The 27701-nt window shown below is 45.5% G+C and overlaps 1 protein-coding gene across 1 annotated transcript; it reads right to left on the bottom strand.

The window, feature by feature from the left end:
• Nucleotides 1–627: 627 nt before the first annotated feature.
• Nucleotides 628–11948, bottom strand: gtf2f1 (general transcription factor IIF, polypeptide 1). The gene is made up of 14 exons (XM_056287939.1): nucleotides 11852–11948; nucleotides 11120–11184; nucleotides 10730–10776; nucleotides 9999–10071; nucleotides 8410–8603; nucleotides 7894–8064; nucleotides 5254–5456; nucleotides 3484–3637; nucleotides 3301–3356; nucleotides 2722–2853; nucleotides 2478–2551; nucleotides 2229–2370; nucleotides 1847–1958; nucleotides 628–1347 (listed from the first exon to the last, which is right to left on the bottom strand). Exons 2-14 carry the CDS (start codon nucleotides 11129–11131, stop codon nucleotides 1143–1145), a joined length of 1575 nt encoding a protein of 524 aa, XP_056143914.1. The 5' UTR covers nucleotides 11132–11184; nucleotides 11852–11948; the 3' UTR covers nucleotides 628–1142.
• Nucleotides 11949–27701: the final 15753 nt, after the last annotated feature.

Here is a 27701-nt window from a genome sequence, read left to right as displayed (position 1 = left end):
ATTATGGGTCGCGCGATCCAGTCTTTCTTTTAGATCAGTGGTTGTGACGCGCACGGATGGATAGACTCGCTAGCCCTTGGCTAACGCTAGCCCTTGGATGACGCTCGCCCTTGGCTAACGCTCGCCCTTGGATGACGCTCGCCCTTGGCTAACGCTCGCCCTTGGCTAACGCTAACCCTTGGCTAACGCTAACCCTTGGATGACGCTCGCCCTTGGCTAACGCTCGCCCTTGGATGACGCTCGCCCTTGGATGACGCTAACCCTTGGATGACGCTAACCCTTGGCTGACGGGTCGGACCCTTTAGTCGACCGGTTAACGGAGTCGCCCGCGGTGCGGGAGCCCCGGGTTCGCGTCCCGGCTGTGGCGGTTCCGGGCTGCTCGCCGCCTTGGTGTGAGAAGCGGGACCGTGACGTCATGGGAAAATGTGTGTGATGACACGCCCACCTAAACGTGTATTCACCCTGCACCACTGGCAGAGAAATGGGTGCCAGAAGTTTCTGCTAATCGTGACAGGTACAACACTTGATTAAATGAAGAACAAATTAATTTCCGGGTTATATTTAATATTTTCCGTAAACACACTGACTGGGATCATACTGAATTTGATGGACTGAGTGGATTGTGGAGAGTTAAGACCAAAAATGTCAATATTCAGTCCAGCAACTGCAAAATATGCCTGGGTGGCTTTTGTTTTCCAGCTCTGCACGAAGAAAGCTAGAGGTCTGTCAACAGGACTACAAACAGCGAGACACGCCTGCAGACTTCACCTTTTATTAGAAAAGCAACTCAGCAAAGACTAGCAGCACATAGAAACTGAGCCCACAAAGAAATACATAATCAACACATGGCGAGACCATACCACTTTCATGACTAACGTTAGTTTTTCTCTATATTAAGGTTTCTGTTAATGGAAATAAAAAGAAAATCAAGATACCGAAGGTTTTTTTTTTGTTTGTTGCATTAATTGTCACCTTTTAATGAGGCTATTTACACCTTCAGAATTTTTTTTTCAAACTGTTCATAATGAAATCCACCAAATTCTACTGTAGCAGGAGTCTTGTGGGACTAACAAGACGCCTCCAGGATGCTTGAGTTCAGCGGGGGGTATACCCCTCTCCTCTCCATCTGCCACCTCCACTGGTTACTCAGTGAGGTAGAAGTGCATTTTGTCATTGACATTTTTGCGCTCTGGATTGAGCCGTTTGAGGATCTGTGCCAGCACATTGACCGTCTGCTCGCTACTCAGGCCTGTACGTTTGGTCTGGAACTTCTTCAGAAGGTCCTTGGTGGTCATGGGCTTTCGGATCAGGTAGCGCCGGACTGCTTCCTCCGTCAGCTGTACATCGCTGTGGGGCAGATAAAAGGATGGATGGATGGAAGAATGGGAAAAAAAGAGGAGTTTCTATGAAGTCAATTTAAAGGTGCGATAGAAGTAGAGGAAGTTGAGGTTGGGTATAGTAGGTTTGGGTGCAAGTTTTTCACCTGCTATTTGGCTTATGAGGCTGATTATTTCTTTTTGGAACAAAAAGCACCAACTTTGACACTGATGTCAACTGCACTAAGATGTTAAGAATAAAGAATTTTTTAATGCGTGGAGGTGCACGTATAGATTGGTAGCAAAGCAAGACGCTTTAACGCAGGCTATCAAAAGGAGTCAATATGAGTATGGATATGGATATGCAAAGGATTATGGTGGAATGCATGCTTCCTTTGCGTGCGATGTTGCCAATATATATAAATGCACATAAATTATCCTATGACAGAGAAAAGGATAACGGAAGAGAGAGACTTTGAACAGAGATAGCACGTGGGTAAAAGATGGAAGTTGGTAGAGGTTTTATCTACCTGGAGCTTGGTGTTGATTTTCCAGAGGGCGTGGGGCTCTGACTGCTCTGCTCCAGCTTCAGCCTTTTGGCAGCGGGTGAGTCCGTGCCAGGACCCTGGGGCTGTCTCTTACCTGTAAGGAAGCGAGGGAGGGATAGAAAAGTAAACAGATCTTTTACGGTTGACAAACATGATCACATCTGGAATTAGCTTTGAAAGGGGATTTCCAGATATGATAAAAAAAATATGATTAAAGGTATGATTAAAGAAAAATTAAAATATCACAAAAGGATCACAAAAATGTATATGGGAGGTGAGATATAAAATCTGACAATAAAGATGCACATATTACAATGGACTTTGTGTATGTACACGTGTGATGTGTATGTGTAAATGTGAACACCTTGCTCCAGCTTGCTGGCAGCAGCACGTAACGTATTGGAGGTGGTGGCAGAGTCTATGGATGGTGTCCCAGGTCGACTGCCAGTCCTAGAACTACCTCCAGACCCACGCCCTCCTCCACGCTTGGGAGGTGTGCGCTTCTTCTGAGAGGTGAGAAAAAGAGGCAATTAGATGGGATAAAACGTTTGATGTGTATTAAAAAGACAGAATAACACTATCCATGCACAGACATGAAAACACACACTCTTACCACCATAAAGAGAGCGGAGGCTGCCTCTCCCTCAATGTCACTGTCGTCTGAACTATCTGATTCTCCGCTGCTCTCTGTATGACACAAACCCACACAACTCAACACAATCTCTCCCGTAAAACTAGTAGAGTAACAAACAGACCCAAGCCTTTTCAAAGACCGTATTATTTTCATTTATCGCTTACACTGCGATCCAATTAGGACCTTTTGAATTGTCATCTGTATTGACAAGGCAAATGGATACCTTTTTTCTTCTTCTTCTCCATTTGGACTGGAGTCTTCTTTCCATCGTCTTCATCCTCCTCCTCTTTCCCTTCCTCATCATTCTGTTTTTCCTCCTCGCTCTCTTCCTCACTTTCAGATGCTTCATCAATTCCTAGATACAAGATAAAAAAAGGGAATGAAAAGTGAACCAAGGAAAAGCAATGGCAATCAGCCATTAAAACCGATAAAAAGAAAGACATCTGTGGAGTACTCAGACATTCACGGAATGATTTCAATCTAAAAGCATGGTGCTTTACAACATTGTCAATCTTGTCTGACCTTTTCCCTTGTATTCCAGATATCACAAACAGTGCATGTCTGCTCCTTGTGCAACTTTTGGAAGCACTGGATACGACATTAAAAACTGCTAAATTGGCTCAGTTGCAAACAGTTATGACTATACCAGAGAAAAATAAAATAATAAGTGACTGAAATGAATATACAATAGATGTAATAATTGCTACAAAAATAAGACACTGCCAAGCAAGGTGAAATCATCCAAAATGACCATCACACAAGCACCCCACCCCCATTTCCCAAGCATGGAACAAATGGTGACCTTTGGGGACATCCTCTCCCTTACTGGGCTTGCTCTTCTCTGGCTCCTCCTCTGAACTGTGGTGAGAAAGGAAAAAAAAACAAAAACAAACATTTACACATCTGTATGCATTTGTTTCTAAGTCAAGTAAAAAAAAGAAGAAGGGTGTTTTGGGTGTTCGTATGAGTGCATGGGGTCTGACACCTGCTCTCATCTGACATGTAGTCCACCTCCAGTCCTTCGTAATCGCCGTCATCACTGTCTTCCATGGCCTCGTTCTCACTGCCCTTCTTTTTCTTCTTCTTTTTTTTTGCCTTTGCCTCCTTTTCCTTCTTTGCCTTGGATTTTCCCTCTCCATCTAGCCCAGGACACACAAGGATTGATGAACAAAAGAAGGAATGCATGTCCAAAAGAATTAGGGACAAGAAATAGAGATAAATGTAATGGGCCTACGTAAAGATCATGGAGAGATGGTGATAAGAGAGAAAAGGGAGATAGGGAAGGGAAGACAAATGTTTGGATGGTGTAGACAGCAAGGGAGATAACATTTTCATGAGTTACTGCAGAATTTTTTTTCTTGGGGGGGGGGTTCCCCCTTTTCTCCCCAGTTGTACCTGGCAAATCATCCCACTCTCTGAGCCGTCCCGGTCACTGCTCCACCCCCTCTGCCGATCCGGGGAGGGCTACAGACTACCACATGCCTCCTCTGATACATGTGGAGTCGCTTCTTTTCACCCGACAGTGAGGCGTTTCGCCAGGGCGGCGTAGTGCGTGGGAGGTTCACGCTATTCCCCTCAGTTCCCCCTCCCCCCTGAATAGGCGCCCTGACTGACCAGAGGAGGCGCTAGTGCAGCGACCAGGACACATACCCACAGCCGGCTTCCCACCTGCAGACACAGCCAATTGTGTCTGTAGGGATGCCCAACCAAGCAGGAGACAACACAGGGATTCGAACCGGTGATCCCTGTGCTGGTAGGCAACGGAATAGACCACTATGCTACCCGGATGCCCCACTGAAGAAACTTTTAAAATGGCTGGTCACCCTCTGCAAAAATATGGTAATCTAAGCTACTTACCTGGATGAATGTAGTGTAAAATTTGGATGGATTCTCATAGTCTGGTGCCTTCATTGAACGTGCCTTTCTAGTATGATCATTATTTGTTTTTGTTGTTGTTGTGTGTGGCTATATATAGAGATGCATAGAAATGCATTCTTTTGTATGCAGATGTAATTTTCATGTATGAAGAATAATATTTAAATACACATGTTGTAATGTTTTTAGTGTTGTAATTTTTTTGAGTTGTAGAAAATTTAATAAATATATTGATGAAAAAAAAAGGTTGGTAATCTGTCAATCATTCATTCTCACCCACAAAAAACAAAATCTGATCCAAAGATCGGTCACTTAAACTTAAGAAAGTTTAGGGGGTGGCTTTGACCTTAAGAGGTAACTATTGTCGCTGAAAAGTAAGGCCTTCTCGAATACCTGGTCTTGCTAGAAAAGTTTGAATGGGCAGAATGAATAAAAAAAGTCTCTCCTATATCAACAAGTGGTCAATCCAGGTGTAGCATAGAATAGAATAGAATACACTTTGTCATTTGTACATACATACAATGAAATTCACTCTCTGCATTTAACCCATCCTAGCTATGTAGCTAGGAGCAGTGGGCAGCTGCCGTGCAGCGCCCGGGGAATGGTTTACCCTTTCCGGGTACTGACAGCTGGGTAGACTATGCCTGGGGATTTGAAATCAGAGTTCCCTTCTCCTATCCCAATGTGTTGGGATAGGACTGGGCACCATGGGAAGTACCATACAGGCATGCAGGAGGACCAGATCTATAAGTAGGGACGTCGTCCTTAGCCAAAGGGCCCTTGCTGAGGTAAGGTGCTACCCCACTAAAGCCTGCGGTTGCAGTTTAGCGTCTTACCCAGGACGCAAACTGCAACTGCAGGCTGGTTTGTCTCTCCTCACCTTCTCCCCCGCTGCTGTCGCTGTCGTCGCTGCTCATCTCCAAGTCCTCTTCCAGGTCATGGATGCGCAGGTCCCCGCCCCGCCCTTTCTTCTTTTTCTTCTTTCCCCCCTTTTCAGCCTCCTCTCCTTCATCCTCGCCCCGCTCCTGCTCTCGCAGACGTCTCTGAAGCATGATGCTGAAGTGGTTTACCACCTTGTTCCTCCTGTAGGTGGAGTGAACTCTGTGTGAGTGTTTGTGTAAGCACACTCATGTGATTGGTTTAATTGTTCCATCATCTGCCCATTACATACACTCCTTCTGTTTTGCCCTCTGGACCTCAACATGCATTCAGACCCTGAATTCCACCTTTTTTCATTTGCCGGCAGCCATACCAACATGTACCCCGGCCCGGCTCTGCCAAATAACGGATGCTAAGCAGGTATGGGCTTGGCTAGCACTTGGATGGGAGACCTCCAGAGAAAACTGAGTTGCTGCCGAAGTGGTGTTGGTGGGCCAGTAGGGGGCAATCTTCCCCTGGTCCTAATAAAAACAACAAATATCAAATCCCAGTGCAGTGACGGGGACAATGTGCCGAAGGAGATGGCGTCCTTCGGATGAGATGTTAAACCAAGGTCCTGACTCACTGTGGTCATTAAAAGATCCCACGGCACTTATCACAAAGAGTAGGGGGTCCCCCGGTGTTCTGGTAAAATTCCCAACCTGGCCCTCTCCATCTGGCCACCTAATCACCCCCCATGTAATTGACTCAATGATTCCTCCCTCTCCACCTCAAGCTGATGTGTGGTGAGCGTTCTGGCACAAAACGGCTGCTGTGCATCACCCAGGTGGTGCTACACATTGGTGGTGGTTGAAGCGAGTTACCCCCTTCAAATGTGAAGTGCTTTGGGTGTCTAGAAAAGCGCTAAATAAATGTAATGATTATTATTGTTATTTTTCTGCCCCCCCCCCAAACTAATGATCATTTAACCAGCCACACCCCTCTCCGTCTTAGTTTTTTCGTATTCATGTCGTCCACTCCCTCCCATACCCCATCTTAATAATAATAATAATAATAATAATGCATTTTATTTATGGGCACCTTTCAGAGCACTCGAAGACACCTTACAGAACACAGTTAAAAACAAGCAGCACTGTATCAGACATAAAATCAAACAAAGCAGGAGTATACAATAATAAGTTAATATAAAACCATCACGTCTGTGAATGTTCTCATTCACCCAGGTCATAGTTATCCAAAGGAATTGAATCAAGTGCAACTGGACTTGGTTAGATATCCGTGAAGACGTTTCGCCTCTCACTTCAAACCCAGCAACACACTCCGACAAAAACTGGTTCATCCCAAAGACCGTGTACCACACACCCAGAAAAGCAATCTGGTATATGCTGTACAATGCAATGAGGATTGCACTGACCTATACATAGGAGAAACCAAACAACCACTACACAAACGGATGGCCCAACACAGAAGGCCAAACTCCTCAGGACAAGACTCAGCAGTCTATCTACACCTAAAGGAGAAGACACACTCCTACGAGGACAGCAACGTACACATTTTTGACTGGGAAAATAGATGGTTTGAAAGAGGAGTGAAGGAAGCCATCTATGTGAAACTGGAAAAACCATCCCTCAACAGAGGAGGAGGTCTGCGACACCACCTATCTCCCACTTACAATGCCGTCCTTTCATCTCTACCCAGGAGACTCAAAAGCTTAGCCTCCAAGAACAACAGTCGGTCACTAACAGCTCCAACGACTCATGACCACTGAATGGAGCACTAACGAAGTCGAAACTAACACCTCCAACGACTGTCGTTGCTAAACATCGGAACACAAAAGAGCCATTGACATCAATAGCTCTGATAACGACAGTCTTTGCTAACCATCGGAACACAAAAGAGCCATTGACATCAATAGCTCTGATAACAACTCCAAAGAGGCTAAATATGAGTTTCATCACCAGCCACTCAGACTAGCTTGGTCTAGTCAGAAAGGCACGAACTGATGAAGCCTCTTGGATGAGAGGCGAAACGTCTTCACGGATATATAACCAAGTCCAGTTGCACTTGATTCAATTCCTTAGGGTAAAACCATCACCTGTACAAAACTCAATGTGGGTATAACCATTCAAGTCGGGATCAGACTGAATATGCCAGTTTGAAAAGGTGTGTTTTGAGATGGAATTTGAAGGTGGAAAGAGTCAATATTGTGAATGTCTTGTGGGAGAGAGTTCCAGAGGCGGGGGGCAGAATGACTGAAGGCTCTGGACCACATGGTAGTCAAGCGGGCAGATGGTGTGGTGAGTACGATGGCAGAAGAGATTCTGAGAAGGGTGTTTGGATATGAAGGAGTTCGGAAAGATACAAAGGTGCTAGGTTATTAAGGGCCTTAAAGGTGAGAAGCAGAATCTTGAACTCAATATGGTATTTAACAAGGAGCCAATGAAGTTGCTGGAGAACAGGAGTGATATGATCTATGGAAGAAGTTCTGGTAATGATACAGGCAGCTGAATTCTGGACCAATTTAAGTGTATGAAGACACTTGAGAGGATGACCAGTAGCCTACTGGCAGGGTGGCAGGGAGTCCCCCCACCTACCACCTAATGACTGCTGGGATAGGCTCCAGCATCCCTGCGACTCTCACCTGCCCCACTCCTCCTCGGCTTCTTCGGCCGTGAGTGTGCGATGCTTGGCCAGTGGCATGAAGTTATACCAGCCATGTACAGGAAAGGCCTCGAAGGCCCCATCAGGACACTGTGTAAAGATGTAGTAGGACGCATTCTCTGTCACGCCACCCTTCTTTTGACCTTTGAACCTGACACAAAAACACGCACACTTAAGAATCCTTTGGGATGTTTTTTTTGTTTTGTTTAAGATGTAGACATTTTTAAACAGGTATTTTCCATCTACTGAGAATGATGTGGACAAGCATGGGAATGTATTTATATATTACTATTAAACTGTCCTTTTACACATAATTAGTTCACACTTGTACTTAATATCAGTCATGCCAGGAAATATATATGAATGTGTCTGGCTACATACAAGCAAATTTTTCAAGAGGGATTCTTTACACATCTCCTCTTTCAAGACATACATAGTCACATTAGTAAAATATAAAAGGTGAACTTAGAGAAAGTCAAGATGTCTGCGTACCAACCTTTTGCCAGCCTTTCCATTGACCTTGAGGATCCAGGGCTGGTCCTCCACTTTGAACTCACGAGTCACAATTCCAAACTTCTTCCGACGTGCCTCCTCTCGCTGCTTTTTGCCAAACTCACTACCGGCCGCACCCTCTGGCATCTCCTCTTCACCATACATCCGCCGGGCACTCATGTCTCGTTCCATTCGAGCCTGAGGGAATTCAGAGGTGACATCTTTTTAAATAAAAAGACATAATTTTGCTTGAAAAGCGATCAGTGAGGTCTTAACATGTTTAGTGAATAAATGACACAAATGTGGTGATATTTGTCCCAGCTAAAAGTCCATCTGATGCATTATGTACAAGTTGAAGACGTAAAAGAACTTGGAATGATGTGAAAGTAAAAAAAAAAAAAATCAAGTGTTGATGCTTTTTCATAAATAACTGAATGATTGGGGAAAAAAGGGTGGGGGGATGTCCGGATGGCGTGGCGGTCTATTTCGTTGCCTACCAACACGGAGATCGCCAGTTTGAATCCCCGTGTTACCTCCGGCTTGGTTGGGCGTCCCTACAGACACAATTGGCTGTGTCTGCGGGTGGGAAGCTGGATGTGGGTATGTGTCCTGGTCGCTGCACTAGCGCCTACTCTGGTAGGTCAGGGTGCCTGTTCGGGGGAACTGGGGGGAATAGCGTGAGCATTCCACGCGCTACGTCCTCCTGGTGAAACTCCTCACTGTCAAGTGGAAAAAAGTGGCTGGCGACTCCACATGTATCGGAAGAAGCATGTGGTAGTCTGCAGCCCTCCCCGGATCAGCAGAGGGGGTGGAGCAACAACCGGGACGGCTCAGGAGAGTGGGGTAATTGGCCAGATACAATCGGGGAGAAAAAGGGAAAAAAAAGAAAAGAAAAAAAAACTTGTGGAGGCAATTCTTGGCTGACGTAAGCAAGAATCTATACCAGTCTTTACCATTTCAAAGCTGAACTCAGCATCACAAATCAGGCCTAAATTCCTGGCTAATAAGGGTTCAGTGGCCGGCAATCAGCTCAAAATGATTTAGGGGCCATATAATACTATTTTTGATTAATGTTCATGTAGTTGCAAAGACTGCATGGACATTTAGCACTTTATTCAGAAATGCTTTGAAGCGGCCATGCAAATCATTGCATTAAAACTGAATTGTAGGAGTTAACAAGGTTGACTGGGACAGAATTTAGAAGATTTTCCAGGGATATGGCGGCATTACATCAAATATAGTTAGTTCTCTTGGGTGTGAAATTGCAAACAGATTGGGTTCATTTTGACAACATCACATTCACTATCAGTGGAGTAGGACTAGGGTGAATCTTAATGACATGGCTTAATTGGTTTCTAGCTTTGACAGATTATTCTTTGTGCTCCTAAATATTAAGATGCAATTAGTGAAAAGATTAGAACATTTTAATTCTTACAATGAGCGGTGTTAGCTTGTGAGAAAGACAATTTAGTGTAGGTGGGTACGTAGAAAACTATATACTAGTATTGTGTTACAGGTACTAGGTGGAATGCTCTTACAAACACAGAGGCACAGTTTTAGTCGTATCTGACCCATATCTAAGAATAAGCCCACCTGTGTCCATGTGGAACAGTTGACTTTGTCTCCAGCATTAAAGGCCATGATGCTGTACTTCTTGCTGGTGCCCCTATTTGGCAGACAGACAGTTCAGCAAGACCAACAGGAAGATGGGCAATGCCCCACACAGAAATATATAAAAAACATTATGATGATTGAGAATCCACAACAACAACTATACAAAAACTATAAAACAACTATAATGTATTTCTTAAAATGACAACAATGAAGATAATTTTGTCTAAAGCCAAAATCCAGAATATTTCTCTGTTAATATATAGTTATTTCATCCCTTTGGACCATGGATGAAATAACTATATAGTAGGTTAAATAATAGTCAGGTTAAATAATACTAACTGGTGTCTTAAATACAGTTGGAGACACTCTCTATACATTGCTATTGCAATGTTTAACCGAGCATGATGAACACTAGTGCAGTGGCAAACACATTCATACTAAAGTAGGAACAATTCCAATGACAAATAAAGTGTCTCTCTTTCTTTCTTTTTTCTTTCAAGACAAGATCAAAACCTAGTATATGGATGGGCTGTGTTTGGTCAATGCTCCAAATTGTGGTCAATTTGTTACACTGGAAATGTTTCACCACTTGTTCCTGGTTTCAGAATTGCACAGAAAGGAAATGAAGCAGGAGGGAAAGATTATGGATTGTGAACACAGTTTTAGTGGGTATCAGCACTGTCAGAGAGTAGGTAGGTTTTGTTACTCACTTGGGGACTCGCACAGTATATTCCGTAGCTGAGGAACTGCTACTCCCCTGTAGCACAAACATATTGACAGAATCTCCTATCAGAAGGTATGCCAGTTAACTCATGTGAATGACCAATAGCCAGTGGTTTGTTTTCAGTCTAGTATTTGTCTCAGCCCAGCTCTATCATCATTACGACGCCGTAGCGCTGGGCTGAGTTTTAATATTGGCAGAATGAAGTCTCTCAGTATGCAAATAATCTGAACAGGCGAGGAACCTAAAGTGTGACACATTTATAGTCAATATTTATAAAGTATGTTCAAATGATGTTAAAATGTTATCATGTTGTACGTTTAACTCCGTACTCAACACACAAGGCCAGGTAACAAACAAACCAACTCAATGAACTTACCAGCGACGTCATGGTTGGTTATCTGTCCAACTGTTCACTTAGGAGCTGATCAGCTGCATCCGTTCCTGTGCACAACACAAGGGAGAGAGTGATGCTGAGGCGCCACGGCGTGTCAACCGCCCGTCGCTTTACGCGGCTTGCTGTGACGCCCTAACTTCCACCGCCCGTCTCTCAGCTGCTGAGGGACAGCGGGGAGAGTCTGTCTGACTATCGTCCTCACCCGGCACCTGTCTCTCTGCTGCTGTTCAGTATGCCGGCGAGGTACAAGTTCGCCTGCACACGCGTCAGAACATGTGCGGGAGGAAATCAAACGAGAAATCACAGCGACAGCTCCAAATAACCTGCAGCGGTGCAGCGCCGCGAGGGAAGCTGCACCGTGCAGCTCTTGGCAGCTTCCCAAATCTCGATCTTCGGATGACCCGACGTTCTTCCGTTAACTCCGAGCGTTAACGGATTCGTCCTGGGACACACGAATACCGACGCATATAAGCGCAGCTTTGAGACGGACCTTTTCGTCCCTTGATGCTGCCATTTAACATAACGTACACACGTCTTCAGTGGCCGACGTCGAAGCGCTGTGCATGCTAGAAGCTAACGCTCATTTGGCGACGCTCATTTTGCGGACGTAACGCGGTCTCAGCCTTCCGCAGTGTTCCGACGCTGAACACTGGAAGGGAGCGCCGCTAAATGTGGTTACAGACGTCGATGTGCCACACGGAGAAAACAACTCACATTAGCGGACCCCCCTCTCTCTCTCTCCCCGGCTAGGCGCCTCTCTCCCCGGCTCTCTCTCGCTCTGGCTCCCCGGCACCGGCTAGGCGCTGCGCTGTGCGAGCTACTGCGCAGTCTCCCAGTGGTCCCACGCACATAGATGGCCGAGTGGAAACGCAGACATGACATATTGGATCCTAGCAACGAATCGCTTCATTTGGGTTTTGTTTTGTTGTTTTAGTTGTTTTTGTTTGGTGAGTTGAATAGGGCAGTAGTCCGTTTAGCAAAAGAGGTGTATCTTTGTCTTTCTTACTTTTTTGTTGCTTTCAAAAGCGGATTTTTTTTTTTAAAAAGATCAGCACAGGACACCTTATGCAAACCCGCCTTGCACCTGCTATGGCTGCCCATACACCAGCAGTATCCTGAAACAGCGGATCAGACGCCGGGTGATGGATATGTCCAACTGACTTGAAAGCATCACATGTCAGTAATGTGAGCCTACTTCCCCCCTACCGCCTGGTAGCAGCAGCAGCACCAAATGAGCTTCTGTAGAGCTCCTGGAGCCGCTTTGTCCATGATTACCAGCAGCCCCACACGACTCGCTTCCTCACTCACACTGGTGTTGGGACAGCTGTCATGGGGGGGGGGAGCTGCTCCATCCAGACTGACAGGGAGTAGCTTATAGTATCACGCAGGATTTGCTGTTGGTGATTTGTTTTTTGTTTGTTGGGGGGGGGGGGGTGATGGCCTGGCGGCCTGTCCAGGGTGCCTCCCTGCCTGCTGCCCAGTGACTGCTGGGACAGGCTCCAGCATCCCCATCACCCTGAGAGCAGCATAAGCGGTTTGGATGATGGATGGGTGGATGTTGGGGGGAAGGGGAAGAAATCTCTGCAAAATTCTGCAAAAATTCTGCCTGTTTTTTTGGACAGACACCATGCTTCACCAACATACCAACATCACATCACATGTGATCTTTGAATAATTCTCAAAATCTGTGTGGGTGTGTGTGTGTGTGTGTGTGAGAGAGAGAGAGAGAGAGAGAGAGAGAGAGAGAGAGAGAGAGAGAGAGAGAGAGAGAGATAAATGGGGCCAGCTAGGGCCAACTCTGTCAACACCACGTCTCTACGGTCATGGGTTATAACCCTATCTAAGACACTCCTCTAAATGGAAAAGGATACCTTTTTCCACGACTCTAAAACTCACTCTAAATCTACATCTCTTGGATGTAAACCCTACCCCTAACCCAGATGGTGGTTATCTGTGATCTTTACCAGAGGCTTTACTGTGTAGTCACATTGTTTCTACATCATGTTAGGTTCTGTTATGCAATCAAGAAGTTTAAAGTATTGTTAAGAATATTACAACGAACACAACACCTATGAAGCTGCTCATCCCCTACTTATTTTGATAGATTGGGCAAGATTAGTTCAGTCATATTTCTTAAACGTTGCAGGGTCAGCGTTTTAATTTTAATGTGGTTTCGTTTTGAAACAAACTCCTTATGGCCCAGCAAAGTAGGTTCTAAAACATTTTGCATCAGATTTCACTGGAATTTGGACATTGTGAAATCTTTTCATTTAGTGTACTGCCAGCTGTCTTATTGGGTGTTCCCTATCAGACCAACACTCCCATAAGCTGTAATGACCGCACAAAGATAGGTGTAACTCACAGGTTGTGTAATAGTGGTTTGATGTGAACTGGTGTGTTTTCATTAAATCCTGGCCTTTTCAGGAAAACCATGCTATCTAACTTTCATTTGGTCTAAAATGTATTTTCTCTGTTCTGTGGGAGACGACACTAAGCCATCTGTGTAAAGCAACGTGTACAAACTCTGCGTGTTAACGCGTCCAAACTTATGGGTCCATCAAATAGGAGTTTTGTTGGTATGTAAACCGGTGCACTTAAGAGGCATTCAGAGGCCCCTGAAACCAGCATCCCTTTAAATTACAGTCCTTAGCAGGGTACGTCATATTCATTGATACGGTATAAATAATGAGACAGTTTACTCAAATTGTTTGTCTTTAATAACTCCATCGGGGCATCCCCATGACATCTCTGACCTCAAGTACTCCCGTACGTCATATGTCATATCCTGTCCTATCAACTGTAACGTGATAGGGTACAGGAATACTACATCTCCCTCGTTAAAATAAAATGGCTTCATAACATACAACACATTTGGCATCAATCACATTTCTACTGCCCAGTAAGTAAACCATGTTAGGACATAAGTGCATTTTTCTAAACGTGCACATTTTTTAAAACACAAAATATTTCAAGGCAACAGTGAAAACATAACAATGCTATTTTTTTTAGCATTTGATAAACAAAACACTTGAATGAGGTATACCCTTCAGGTAAGTAGGTAGGATAGAGAGCCAAGTATCATATTCAAATCTTGCATTCAGTATGGTCAGTGCAATTCAAAATACAACATAAGATAAGCAGGTAATAGTAAACTTTAACTCTTGCACTTGGTATGTTCAGTGCAATTCAGAAAGTGTAACGTTCAACATAATGATTATACATTTTTAACAAGTGTCCATAGGGCAGCGATCCGCCTACACCCTTTACATTTACGGGTCAAGGACCTTTCTTGGGTTAACTGCACGTCCCAAACCTGGTAGTGTACGTGTCTGACGATGTAGTGTCCGGTGTTGACATCCCTTGTTCTGTACCATCGTTTGGTCCTGGCTGTACTTCACAGCTTGTGTGTGTACTGTTGTCCTTTGGCTGTAGCAGGTGGCAACGATTGCGACGATAGGCTTGACCCTCATCAGTGTGGACATTGTAGGATCTCTCTGTGTCTGCAGGCTCTGTCACAGTGGCAGGTTTCCAGTGTCCGTTTGGCTGTTGGATGTGGACTGTGTCACCACACTTTAGTGTTGACAGTGGTCTTGCACTGAGGTCATAGTATTGCTTGTCTGTGCTGACACTGAACTCTCCTGGCATGCACAGCCTTTTGACAGACAACTTGTGGCTGGAGTTTTCACCTATGGTGGGAAGTACTGACCTCAGTTGTCGACTCATTAGCAGCTGGGCTGGTGACTTCAGGCCGTCGACTGGAGTGTTGCGGTACTCCAGCAAGCTGAGGTAGGGATCCTTTCTTTCTGCTCTGGCTTTATCCAGTATCATCTTGGCTGTCTGGACCGTTCTCTCTGTAAGGCCGTTACTCTGTGCATAGTGGGGGCTAGAAGTGATGTGGTTAAACTGCCACGCTTCTGCAAAGCTCTTGAACTCCCTGGAGCTGTAACAAGGACCATTATCACTGATAACTCTCTCAGGTATTCCTTGTCTAGCAAATATGGCCTTCATTTTGGGGATGACCACAGACGAAGTAGTGTGATGTAGTCTTTCGATCTCAAAGTGTCTACTGTAGTAATCTACAACTACTATGTAGTCTTGCCCTTCAGAAGTGAACAAGTCCGTACCTACAACCTGCCATGGCCTCTCAGGAATAGGATGTGAGATCATTGGTTCTTTCGTGTTTGAGCTGTGGCGCTCTATGCATATGGGACATCTCTCCACTACATGTTCTATCTGTGCATTCATGCCAGGCCAAAACAGAACGTCTCTAGCGCTTTGTTTACTCTTTTCTACTCCCATGTGTCCTGTGTGTATGCGTCTTAGCCTTTCTTCTCGTAGTGTGTGCGGAACGACAATTTTCTCACCTTTGAACACACCGTTGATTTCTGTGATCTGGTCCCTGTGATTCCAATATTCAGCAACATTGGGTGGACACTTCTTTCTTGATTCAGGCCAGTCAGCCTGAATTACCGGTTTCAACACGGCGAGCTGCACGTCTCGGGATGTAGCTGCCTGGATTTCCGTAAGCTTACTGTCGCTCACAGGTAGATTACTCATGAGCCTGTGTACTTGGGCATCCACACCTTCACTCAGATTGGTCTCATCAGTGACGATTGACTTCCTAGACAATGTGTCTGCGACAGGAATGTCTTTTCCGGGGCAGTGCATGATAGTGATGTCATATCTTTGCAGTTGCAGTATCATGCGTTAAAGTCTGACTGGTGCTGCTGCGAGGGGTTTCCTCGGTATCGATTCGAGAGGCTTGTGGTCAGACTCGATGACTACGTGGCGACCACACGTGTATTGGTGAAAGCGCTTACACCCAAAGAGGACTGCGTAGAGCTCCTTCTCAATTTGAGCGTAGTTTTCTTCAGACTGATTTAGTGACTGATGCGTATGCAACTGGCCTACCTCCCTGTAGGGGCACTGCTCCGAGGCCACTCTTGGATGCATCAACTTTTAGTGTCAGTTCCTTTTCTGGATCAAAGTACGTGAGGGCTGGACCTGGTTCCTGTACATTGAGATCTTTCATGTTCTGGAATGCTGTATCGTGTGTTGCATCCCATCCAAACTCACTGCTTTCCTTCAGTAGTTGACGTAGTGGTGCATTCACCTCTGACAATCTGGGTGCGAATGTGGCCAGGTAGTTTGTCATCCCCAGTATTGTCTCAAGCTCTGCCTTGTTCTGAGGTCGCTCCATATCTCTGATGGTTTCCACCTTACCTGGGTCTGGTTTGATGCCTTCACGACTCAGCCTGTGCCCAAAGTATTTGACCTCTGGAACACAGATGACATTTATCTGGGTTTAACTTTAACCCTCTTTCCTTCGTTCTCTGCAGCATGGCCCGTAGGTTTGCGCCGTGCTCCTCTTTTGTGCTGCCATACACCAGAATGTCGTCAACGATGGCTGCAACACCACTGAGGCCTCGCAGGTCTCATCAATCCTCCTCTGGAACTCGTCCTGTGCTGAAATGACACCAAAAAGAAGGCGGCGAAACCTGTACCGGCCAACCACAGTGTTAAAGGTTGTCAACATTGAAGACTCTTCTGTTAGTTTGATCACCCAGTAGCCTGACCGTGCATCAAGCACACTGAGATATTGTGCTCCAGCCAGCTTCGGTGTGATGTCATCTAATGTAGGCATTGGGTGATCTGGTCTTTGTATTGCCTGATTCAGGTCTCTGGGGTCAAGGCATATTCTCAGTCTGCCAGTGCTGGGTTTTTCAACAACCACCAGTGCATTTACCCGTTCTGTACGTTCTGTTACCTTCTGGATGACTCCAGCTCTTTCCATCTCTTCCAGCTCTTCTTTCAAACTGTTGCGGAGCTTGTGTGGAATCCGTCGTGGAGGGTACACCACTGGTACTGCAGCCAGTTTCAGGTGGATTGTGCATTCTCCTGGGAATGGAGAACTGTCCAATGCCCTTAAACACATCGGAGTACTCAGCCATTGTGTTAGTAGGTTCATTTTGTGCAGCATTGACAGATAGCACCAGTTTTACTAAGTCTGTGTCTAGGCAGGCTTGCAGGCCTAAGACAGGTGGGCCCTGTGTACCAACTATGTCGAACTCTTGCATGACAGTAGTGCCTTTGTACTTGCATTCTAGGTCACACATCCCTGTCACATGCAGTGCTTGACCACCATACGCACTGAGTTTTATTTCTGCTGGTCTTGGATCTACATATCTGAAGTCCCTGTCATAAATGTCTCTTGGTATTGTGTTTACATCAGCACCTGTGTCCAGTTTAAACTTCACATATGTGTATATATATATATATATATATATATATATATGATACACATGGCGTTTTTTTCTGAAACCGTCAATGGTATTGCAAGAGCTCAACTAACGAGCGGAATATCAACACAGATACAGGGAAAAAAAGTTTTAATGCATTGCAGTACAGGCCTGTTTCGTGCACTCATTAGCAACTGATGTGTGCGACGCACAAAACAAGCCTGTACTGCAATGCATTAAAGCTTTTTTCCCTGTATCTGTGTTGAGATATATATATATATATATATATATATATATACACACACACACACACACACACACACACACACACACACACACACACACACACACACACCGGGGTATCTGAGAGCAGGCCTGCAGTCATATGCTTATCAGAATAAGTAAACAAAAACAGAAAAAGCAAAATTTCCCCAAAAAAGGACTTGTATGTGAATCCCTTGTAACTTCCAACAAGACCATAATCCAAATAATTCAATCAGATCCACTAAAGAAAGGCTCGGGAGGAAGATTTGCATTTTGGATGGACCAAGTCAAAGTCCTGAAAAATGATAGAGATACCGCAGCAGGACCTAAAAGACACTTCCCAACTCACTGAATTAGCTCATTACTTTATAGAAGTCTCTCAAAACAGATGTGGAATCCTGATGTGTGGCTTTATAGAGTAAACATCTATATCCACATCTGTTTTGAGAGCTTTTTACGCACTCCGGTGAGAATGAAAGAGTGTCTGGTATGGGCTGCTCATGTCAGGTCCTGCCTCAGCATCTCTATTTAACTTAGGTCAGGACTGACAATCCAAAACACAGATCCGTCTCCTGGGCCAGTCTTTGGTAGATCTGATCAAAAGACCAATTTACTTGCCATGGAAACAGGAATTGGTTCCACTTTTCAGGGTCTTACTGCACCCCAAAATGAACAGCACAGCCGGTTCCTGTTTCCATGGCACTCTTGAATGTATTGTACATCTGATGTACTGGAAGGCGAAGTATCAGCGTACAGCTATTTGCTGCTGTGGGATAAGGGGCTGGTCCATCCTCTGGGTGAACTAAGTCCAGCTCAGGTTGTGAGGGAAACCCCATAGCTGGGATCTTCTCCAGCCCAGTGGCAAAGGTGAGGATGTTGCCCAGGCTCAGCGGGGTCTCTCCATCTGTCAAAAAAAAATGTGTAATCAGTGAACCTGAGGACTAAATAATGTAAAGAAAATTTTACGGTTTAAATTATAACAATTAAAAGAGGGGATTGTGTTAATATTGCACACTTGAATAGACTAGACTACTGATGTGTGTTTTGGTGTTGGTCCGAACAACTCCAGCACATGGTAGCTTCATGTGCACCCACAACACTCCACTTGCTCTCTGCCACAGTTAGCTGTCGGTAGCCAATTGTGTCTCAATACGTACATTGTACAGTATCAAGAGCGCCCTCTGCTGCTCTGTGTGACTGTAAATACATGCTGGCTTGAGTAATGATTAACCAAGAAACAATAAACAGTAAACAATTAACAGTGGAGCTCAGCCACGGTACAAGAAAACGGTGTAGGTGTCCCCTTTTCTTACAAACACTTCACATAAACAATACGAGGCGTTTATATTTGGCACTTGACCCTCCACCTGCAGGAGCCAGTCCCTCCAGTAGGCAATGGTCCTGGTCTCACCCTTCCCCCTGTTGGACCCAGCCAGTGATAGGCTTGACAGCTTAAACACTGCCACTACATCTGCCGCAAACAAGGTTGTTTGGTCCTCTGGGAAAATTGGTGCCAAGGCCTTGTAGTGGGTCTTTATCGCCCCCGAGGCACCAAAGATGCTCAGGCCCTCTCTGAATCTGTCCATGTGTGGAGAAGTAAAGGAGATAAACCTAAATGTGGCAGCTGCTCTGAAATAAGCACCAACACCCTACCCACTGCTGCCATTGTACAGCGTGTGAACTTTATGAATATTTTGTGCAGATAATTATTATTAAATCAATTATGATTTGAAAGTCTTTTTTTTATCTTAACTGTTTAAAACAGAAATGTCTCATTTCACCAAGCGTCCCGTCTCAGTCCACCAGTAGTAGTTGAAATGATGAACAGTACCATGCTATGCTTACCGCTGGAGGGCTGCAGGGATGCGTCCCTCTGTGTAAAAATCCAGAAAAGGCAGCAGTCCCCTGTTCATCTCTGCTCCAACGTTCGGAGGTAACGCAGGGAGCCCCTGAGAGACCGCTCCTCCGAGGTGTCATTCCCTGCTTCTCTGGCCTCTTCCAGGGATTTTGCAGAGGCAATCCGAGTCATAAGTTCTGAAAGAAAAATGTTTGATTGTATTCTGCTTCAATAATCATAATTCTGAGGGTCCGCGGTGGTGTAGCGGTCCAAGCATCGGCTTTGTGTCGATGCAGTTGCCCGCTGGGGACCGGGGTTCGCACCTCGGTCTCGTCAGATCCGGCTATGGCCGGACTCGATGAGGCAGCGATAATTGGCAGCGCTGTCTTCGGGAGGGGGGCGGAGTCGGCTTGTGTTCATCACATGAATGTGTCTCTGGGTGTGTGGGGAAAAAGCAGTGGTTCGGCCTGGAGTCGCCGCGTCACCGAAGTGGCGAGGCGTCTCCTTCCAGACTGTCAGCTGGAGAGATGCAGTACGAGGGTGGGTGTCTGAACTAGAATAGGGAGCGATTGGCCACTAAATTGGGAAAAGGGAAAAATCAGAAATACATTTAAAAAAAAAAATCATAATTCTGAGTTTAACACCTATGGGTCCCACTTTAAATGAAGTAATACCTCAGTAATTACATATAAATCACCCATTAAAATACAACGTAACTACAGAGTAAGTGAGCAACATTACAGATGAATTACGAGTACAGAATCTATGTATTTATAAGTACACACCAGACCGTAGATTTGTATAAAACGAGCTGCTAAATGGATGAATTTAAACGTACATAATTAGGTCACACTTCACAATAAGGTCACATGAACTGGCATGAACTAATGTAGTTAACATGAATTAATGATGTACAAATACATAAAGCATCAGATTAACTTTTCATTAGTTAATAATGTAACTAATCCATTAGTTAATAAAAGTACTAACTAATGAAATGTTTATCTGATGCTTTGTTAATGTATTTTTGCATCATTAATTCAAGTTAACTACATTAGCTCATGCCAATTCATATTAGAATAAAAAAACTCATGTATTTGTTACCGTTAATCTGCAAGATTAGCCTATGTTTTAATACATAATCATGTAACTAATACATCAGTTCATGTATTTGTGAACTGCTAACTAATGAAAATTTAATCTGATGCTTTGTTAATGTATTTGTACATCATTAATTCAAGTTAACAACTACATTAGTTAACGCCAATTCATGTGACCTTATTGTAAAGTGTTGCCTAATTTACTTGCCTTTTGGAGCTTTTCTTCCAGAGTGTGGTCCATCACCTCTTCCATACTTCCAGGAAGAGGTGATGGACCACAAATCTGTCTATAGAGACGCTCTGAAAAGAAATTGGGAGAAACTCCTCCTTGCAGAAGGCAAACGACAAGCAGCTCTTCTGTTTCAGTTCAAGGGTGTTCAGTGTATTTAGTTCTTATCAATCATAGTAACTGTTCTTGGCATATTACTTATTAAAGCCACAACAGCCCTCTCAATTTTTCTTAAACATCTACGTAAAGCCAATATTCATTACTCGCGGACTGGCAGGAGGAGACGGTCTGGGAGGTGGTGACAGACTGGCAGGAGGTGACAGACTGGCAGGAGGAGGTGCCAGCAACTCCTGAAATGATCAATCAGTATTCTTTACTTAGATGTGCAGTGCAGCTCAAAGTGTTGTAGTACTTCAGTCTGACTCAAGTTCTGATTTTTGTGACTCCATTTTGTATGGGGACGCTAGCAAGCAAGCTTTCTCACAATTCTACAGTCAGTGGTAACACTCATTAACAAAGACAACGATCATCAAGTTCTGCACTCGGGTTCAAACACGGTGACTCAGACATTGGAGTTCAAGAGATCTTCTGACTTGAGCACAACACTGGATAAAAGTCTCTTTCCAACCAAATAGACTCCTGAACTTGTGTACGTGTGCATATTCATCACACACATGTAGCTGTATACTGATTATGAACACTTAAACGTCAGGGCGTTGCCTTTCCTGGACCTGGTCCCTTGACAGCCACAGCACATACCATGTACACATTAAATCTCCTCCGAGTTGTTCTCCCATCTGGGTACTTAGGTTGAATGGGGACACCTTCATCAGGCTCCTCCACACCACTGATGACTTTCTCTCTCTAGTATCGCCTTAACATGGTGATGAAATGTTAAAATTACAATGTAATGAATGACTTTCAACATAAATACTACATGTTTGTAACTCATCATGCACAGTTTGTACCCTTCTCCAGCGCCGCGCCCGATCCCCAATTTGTCTCAGTCTCCTCTTGCAATTGAAAAATATTAAGTTTCATTACATTTGTTAGTAACTAAAAATGTAAATGTTTACCATGATTCCTGGCAAGTAAATTCATGTTCTTACCCTTGCTCCATCAATTTCTAGAGAACGGGCGTATTCCTCGTCCTGCTGCTGGCGCGACTCTCTCCATGCCTGCAAATCATACACACATAAAAAGGTATTTCTCTAAACCGGTGGTTCTCAAAGTGGGGTCTGGGGACCCCCAGCAAAATGAGGAAGGAGTTTAATTTCACCGGCTAGAAGTTACAGCCCAATGACAATGTGCACAATACAATTCTGAGTGTTCATTTAACTCAGTGTACAAATGGACTCTTATGGGGGTCCTTGACACTAAATCTTTTGAAATGGGGGTCTGTGGCCTAATATGCATCAATTTGGGGTCCTTTACATGAAAATGTTTGAGAACCACTGTTCTAAACCACCCCGTGGCATTTACACTTCAGTTATATGGTAATTTATCCATTTCATACAATACATTTTTGATCAGATCCAATCCATCTTCACCGACCTTGTCGTAACAGATTTTCATTAATACCCAATAACAGGGATTTATCTAGTAACCCCAAAAACTAATATATGGCACAGTATCTGACCATGGGCACTGATGCAGCATTTCAGAGCATATTTAGATTAAAAAAAAAAAAAGCTTACATTAACTGCATCTCTTGACTCATCCGCACAGACTTCCTGTAAAATGCAGACGACCACTGCTGGGTCAACATATGAAGAGTTCATTTGCAAAAACGGATATCTCCATTTTTATAAATCACTTTTTTTTTATTGTGCATTCCAGCTAATAACCAACCGCAGTTGGGTTTGATTAGGTATAAATAACTCAACAGGATACAGCAAACTTACAAAATTAAACTTTATTTTAAAAACAAATTTTCCAAGCAAGTTTTTTTTTTGGGGCCCAAAACTGATATATCCAACATATTTTTTTGGCAAAAGCAGAAAACTCCACATTTCATGTGTCAGTTAAAAAAAAAAAGAAGCCATGCAATGGACAAGTTTTTTTTAAGTGCAATATTTAAAAACTGCAATAAACAGCCCATTAATGAGCAATTTTAAACATTCATAAGCTCATAACATGGCTGGAAAAACTATGTCAGTGTTTCACAGTATTCAATAGTCTACTCCATATTACAATACTCAGTGTTTCACAGTATTCAGTTGAACTCAGTTCTCCAAGTCACTCCATATTTCAGTGTTTCACAGTAGGCCATTCAGTGTTTCAGGTTAGTATTCGTAGGGTCTACTCCGTATTCCATGATACCTATCGTTACTCAGTTTTCAGTGGAGTTAATCGCTCCTCATCACTGCTTTCCTCCAAGTCTGGTCTGCCGACATGGTCGCATCCCCCAGCAGCCAGTGCAGCATCACACAAGTGTGTTAACGTGCTCTCACCAATTCTCTCTTAGCTGCCTTTTCAGAGGGGCAAGCCCCACCGCAGTTTCCAGACCGCCTCACTCCGTCCTGCACCCAGTACTTGGCAATGTTGCACAGGCAATCTTTCTTGATGCCTGGAAAACAACATTTCTTTAATAAAGCAACGTAGGCCTACAAAGCCTACCTGTTGTAACTGTGCAAGGGGTAAAACTGAGAAAATGGCTTTATAATGGTCTCCTTCATCTGGAAGGCTTTAAGCTAGTCTAGTAGGCCCAAGTTAGTCCTCTGGAACACATCCATGCGCACGCACACACTTGGCCTAAACATGACCGCATGCAAGCTAAGCTACACTAGTAAAAGTTAGCCAACATCATCGACACTTGGCAATATTCAACATCCTACTTAACAATACTCCCAAATGATGCTTTGCAGACAGACATTCTTCCAGTCCCATTCAGAACGAGGTACTTGGCCGTCAGATCTTGGGTTTTCCTGGATCGTCTACTTTAACTGTTGTTCCAGCTACATAGAAAGATGAGAAGAAACACAAACATGCGGACAAGAAAATGCAACACACAGAAAATCCTTTATCGAGCTGCCAGACAGGAAAGTCAGGTGTTACAGCAGCACAAAGAGAAGTAAGATGTCTGCTAGGACGTATTTGTTACCACTGAACTACAAATGAGTCAATAAAACCCCAAACTGGAGTTTTACTTTCCCATATCCTGGCCAGATGGCGGCGACAACACAGCAGTTTAGGCCTACTAGCTAGCTAGCTAGCTAGCTAGCTATGTTTCTGCAATAACAGGCTACAAACAGACAGTGCAAGTTTGTTTAAACGCCAATATTTTATGCAACAAAAGGCGCAGGATAATAAATAATCCGTCGAGAATATACTTTCTGAATAGATTTTCATCATTACACGATGATAATATTGTGGCGAATTCGGGGGACAACACAACCACAGGAACTGCCGCGGCCGGGAAGCGAACCCGGGTCGCCCGCACCGCAGGAGGCATCGCTAACCGCTCGACTAGAGGGTCGGAGCCGCCAGCCAGCGGCCAGCGTGACTTCTTATCCATGCACGTTACAGTATGATTATATGTGGCCACGGTAGAACAGGTGGGGCCAAGGCCCTCCTCGCCCCACGGCTGCGTGCTCAGCGCGCTGGCCCGCCGGCCCGCCGCCGCTCCGCATGAAAGCCCAGCTTCAGAGAAAGGACAAGGCGGTGACCTACCCCTCAGCGTCACGGCGGCGGCAGGGACAGGACCCGAGCGCAGACCGGTTCCGACCAGTCTGATTACAGGGAACCAAACCAGCAGGTCCACAGAGCGGGGAGGGCTACCAACAGGGCGGGGCAAAGCTCCCAAACAGCGGACACTCGCAACAGCCGAGGCGCCGTGGCGACGCCAGGGCTCCGAGCCTCAGGGAGCGTCTCCGGCCAGAGGACACGTATACCCGGGGGAGGCCAATCAGGGAGATTGGGCGCAGGTGCGCGGGAACCGGCCAGCCAATCGGAGACAGGGGAGGCTGAGCGAAGCCGAGCAATCAGGGGATGGGCGAGCCATGATCCCAGGCCATGACACCCAGTCGTCCCCGGTTGGGGGGGGGGTTCCTATAGGTGACCAATCAGATGATATGTGTAATATTATAACTGTTAATAGTAATTAAACATAATGAAAGCATGTTATAATGTTATACTGACCTTGAAAGGAGCCTGGTAGGAGCAGCCTATGCCTGTCATGGTGGACATGGCAGGCCAATGCCACTTGTACACCACGTTTGGAGAAATATCTCATGATTGTGGTGTGAGGCGACGTCTCCGGAAGGACCTGAAAACGTGTGAGTGGTGTATGCCATGAGGCACATAGCCTGCGGTGTTCACACGACTTCATTTGCCTTTGAGCCTGTGGTGCCTCTGACAACCCATGAGCTCGGGGTGCTGTGGTCCTGAGTGTGCACTTCCAAGTTGGACTGGTGCTGTTACAAAGCGTGTCTTCATGATACAGAAGCGACACTGACAAAGCACACGTCCAGTGGTACTGTCACATATTCTTTATTGTTCATTTCATACACATACACTCGTACAAGTGGACATTAAAGACGTATGTTTGCTTGCACACGTGCTCCTATGTGTGCATGGTTGTACCGTTCTGACAAAGAGATTCACCGCATGTGTAAAATCCTACTTAGCTAATGAAGTCTGATTCTGATGCCTGCTTCAGAACTTCTTTCAAGATCCAAGGCTGCTCCCAGTTCTTCCCCCCATTTCTGTTGGCTTCCTCACTATCTCCCCTTTCTCCCCCGCCACGGAGGCGCTTCCCCATGCCAAGAAAAGGAGACTTCTAATAACGCAGGACTCTCGCAGCACAATGCCTGGCCCGACCTGCCATCATCCACAGCGCCACGGGTCAGCACCGGAGTGCTCACCCTAATCTCACAAATTGGAGCTGCGCCTGGTACAGGGCCACATTATGCCCAGCTCAGCACTTCTGTTGCCATTTATGGCGTGAGTTTTTTTTTCAAATATGGAATTATGACCATTATTTTCAGTAATAGGTTGAAGGAGGGCTGGTGTGTGTTTCATCTGAGCTGTGTTCTCAGACAGCACCACTGCACCACTGTAATGGGTATTAAACGGAAATCACATTAAACCACCCGGGTTGACGTGAGAGTCGCTCTGTCTTCTGGCCGCTGTACTTCATATTTTAAGGGTATGTGAAGACCTTGCTGTCGTTGCTGGAACAGCGGGACCTAATAAGAGTAGCTCACTAGCAGCTCAGCTTGCTGGGCTGTGTTGAAGACGGGCATTGTGCATTCGGTCATGTCACTTTGGTGCACCCTCTGGGTCAGATTTAATCAGCTCAGTCTGAGACCCATCCTCATCTCTCGCTGGCTCCATGCATCCTACCAAGGGCACAGTAAGGTGCACATGGAGTTGCCTACTGGGTGAAACTGAACGACAAGAGGCCACAAAGTTTTTGTTTCCCTGGGGTCTCTCGTGTTCTACAACGATACATCGTTTGCATCTCAGAGCCTGTTAACATCCAAATGAAATCTTTCTAACTCGAGCGATCTCTGATATTGACTTGTGGGTATGTTCACCTTTGACCGAGGCCTCACCTGCACATAGTATTTACTGCAATGGAGAGTATTACTGCCAGTTCACATGACTTCTGCCGAGACGGAGGGAGGGAGGGAGGCTTCTCCACTGCTCTTCATGCAGAGGTGTACACGGACTGGGTCACACACACCGGATCCTGAAGCAATTAAGATTAGACAGAAGCAATTCAACGTATTGAGGCGATTTGCAGGCTGTTAACGTTGGTGCACACGACAGTTGCGGGAGGGGTGACTCAAGTGTCCACCCAGCAGGAGCAGTCTTTGCATCTGAATGTACTTTATGGACTGATTTCAACTTTCCATTGGTGGTAAAGTTGAACTTCCCCCCTACCTCCCCTTTTCTCCCCAATTGTACTTGGCCAATTACCTCACTCTTCACACCCGGCTCCCCACCCGCAGACACGGCCAGTTGTGTCTGTAGAGACGCCCGACCAAGCCGGAGGTAACACGAGGATTCGAACCGCCGACCCCCGTGTTGATAGTCAACGGAATAGACCGCTACGCCACCCGGGGGCCTCCGTGAAATTGAACTTTTGAGGGCCCCGCGCCGCTCTAGATGGTTTCTAGGTATTTGTCTCCCTCTTGTGGACAAAGCGTTCCATTACAGGGTTTACAAGGACAGCGTGGCATATCGGCCGGTGTTTTCTTATCAGAGCGATTATTTGTCTGACTTTCGCCCCGGTGTTCGGCATACAGGACACTGATGTGAACGTAGCGTCCGTTGGCATGTTTATGCTGACGCCACATGTGGTGGAAGTTGACTCAGAGAGCTGCTCGTGGTCTCCTCTCCCTGATGTTATAACGCCCGACTCCTCAGAGCGAGCGGGGAGACAGACAGGCAGGTAGGTAGGCAGGTAGACAGGCAGGGTGTGATGTAGTGTTAGGAGCAGATGGTCGAGGGCTGGGCTGATGAATGCCATGTCTCGTACGGCAGACAGGTGGCCTGCTGGTCCCCTCCGTCTAACGGCCCCCGCAGAGGGAGGGAGGGAGAGAGAGGGAGGGAGGGAGAGAGAGAGAGAGAGAGAGAGAGCATAGTACCTCACCTTTCTCACCTGTGCACTAAACATGGGACGCACCAATTATCCTGTAGTGGTATAGCTGGTAAAACACAACGAAAGTGGACTGAAAACTGCCCAGACAGCAAAGGATCTTTGGCCCACATGTGGCCCACATCTGCAGTTCTCTTACGTCCCACATTTGGCCTTGAATGATGGCGTTGATTGACTCAGGGTGAGTGTGGCAGCCTCAACTCAGCCACACTTGGGCCACATCTGGCCCACAGAGTATGTGCTGCAACCCAAGTCAAGCCCGGTTCATTACCGTTGGGCCACATCTGG

Source organism: Lampris incognitus, chromosome 10 (genome assembly GCF_029633865.1).
Source record: "Lampris incognitus isolate fLamInc1 chromosome 10, fLamInc1.hap2, whole genome shotgun sequence".
Classification (NCBI taxonomy): domain Eukaryota; kingdom Metazoa; phylum Chordata; class Actinopteri; order Lampriformes; family Lampridae; genus Lampris; species Lampris incognitus.
The sequence above is the reverse complement of the archived record's forward strand: the minus strand, read 5'-3'. Positions and strand labels throughout refer to the sequence as shown.

Excerpts from the sequence above, each read along its gene's own strand:
- gtf2f1 (XM_056287939.1), bottom strand. Across the intron at positions 2,552-2,721 it reads GGAGAAGAAGAAGAAAAAAG|AGAGCAGCGGAGAATCAGAT; the intron begins GTATCCATTTGC and ends TGTGTCATACAG. Across the intron at positions 1,959-2,228 it reads TGCCAGCAAGCTGGAGCAAG|GTAAGAGACAGCCCCAGGGT; the intron begins GTGTTCACATTT and ends GCTTCCTTACAG.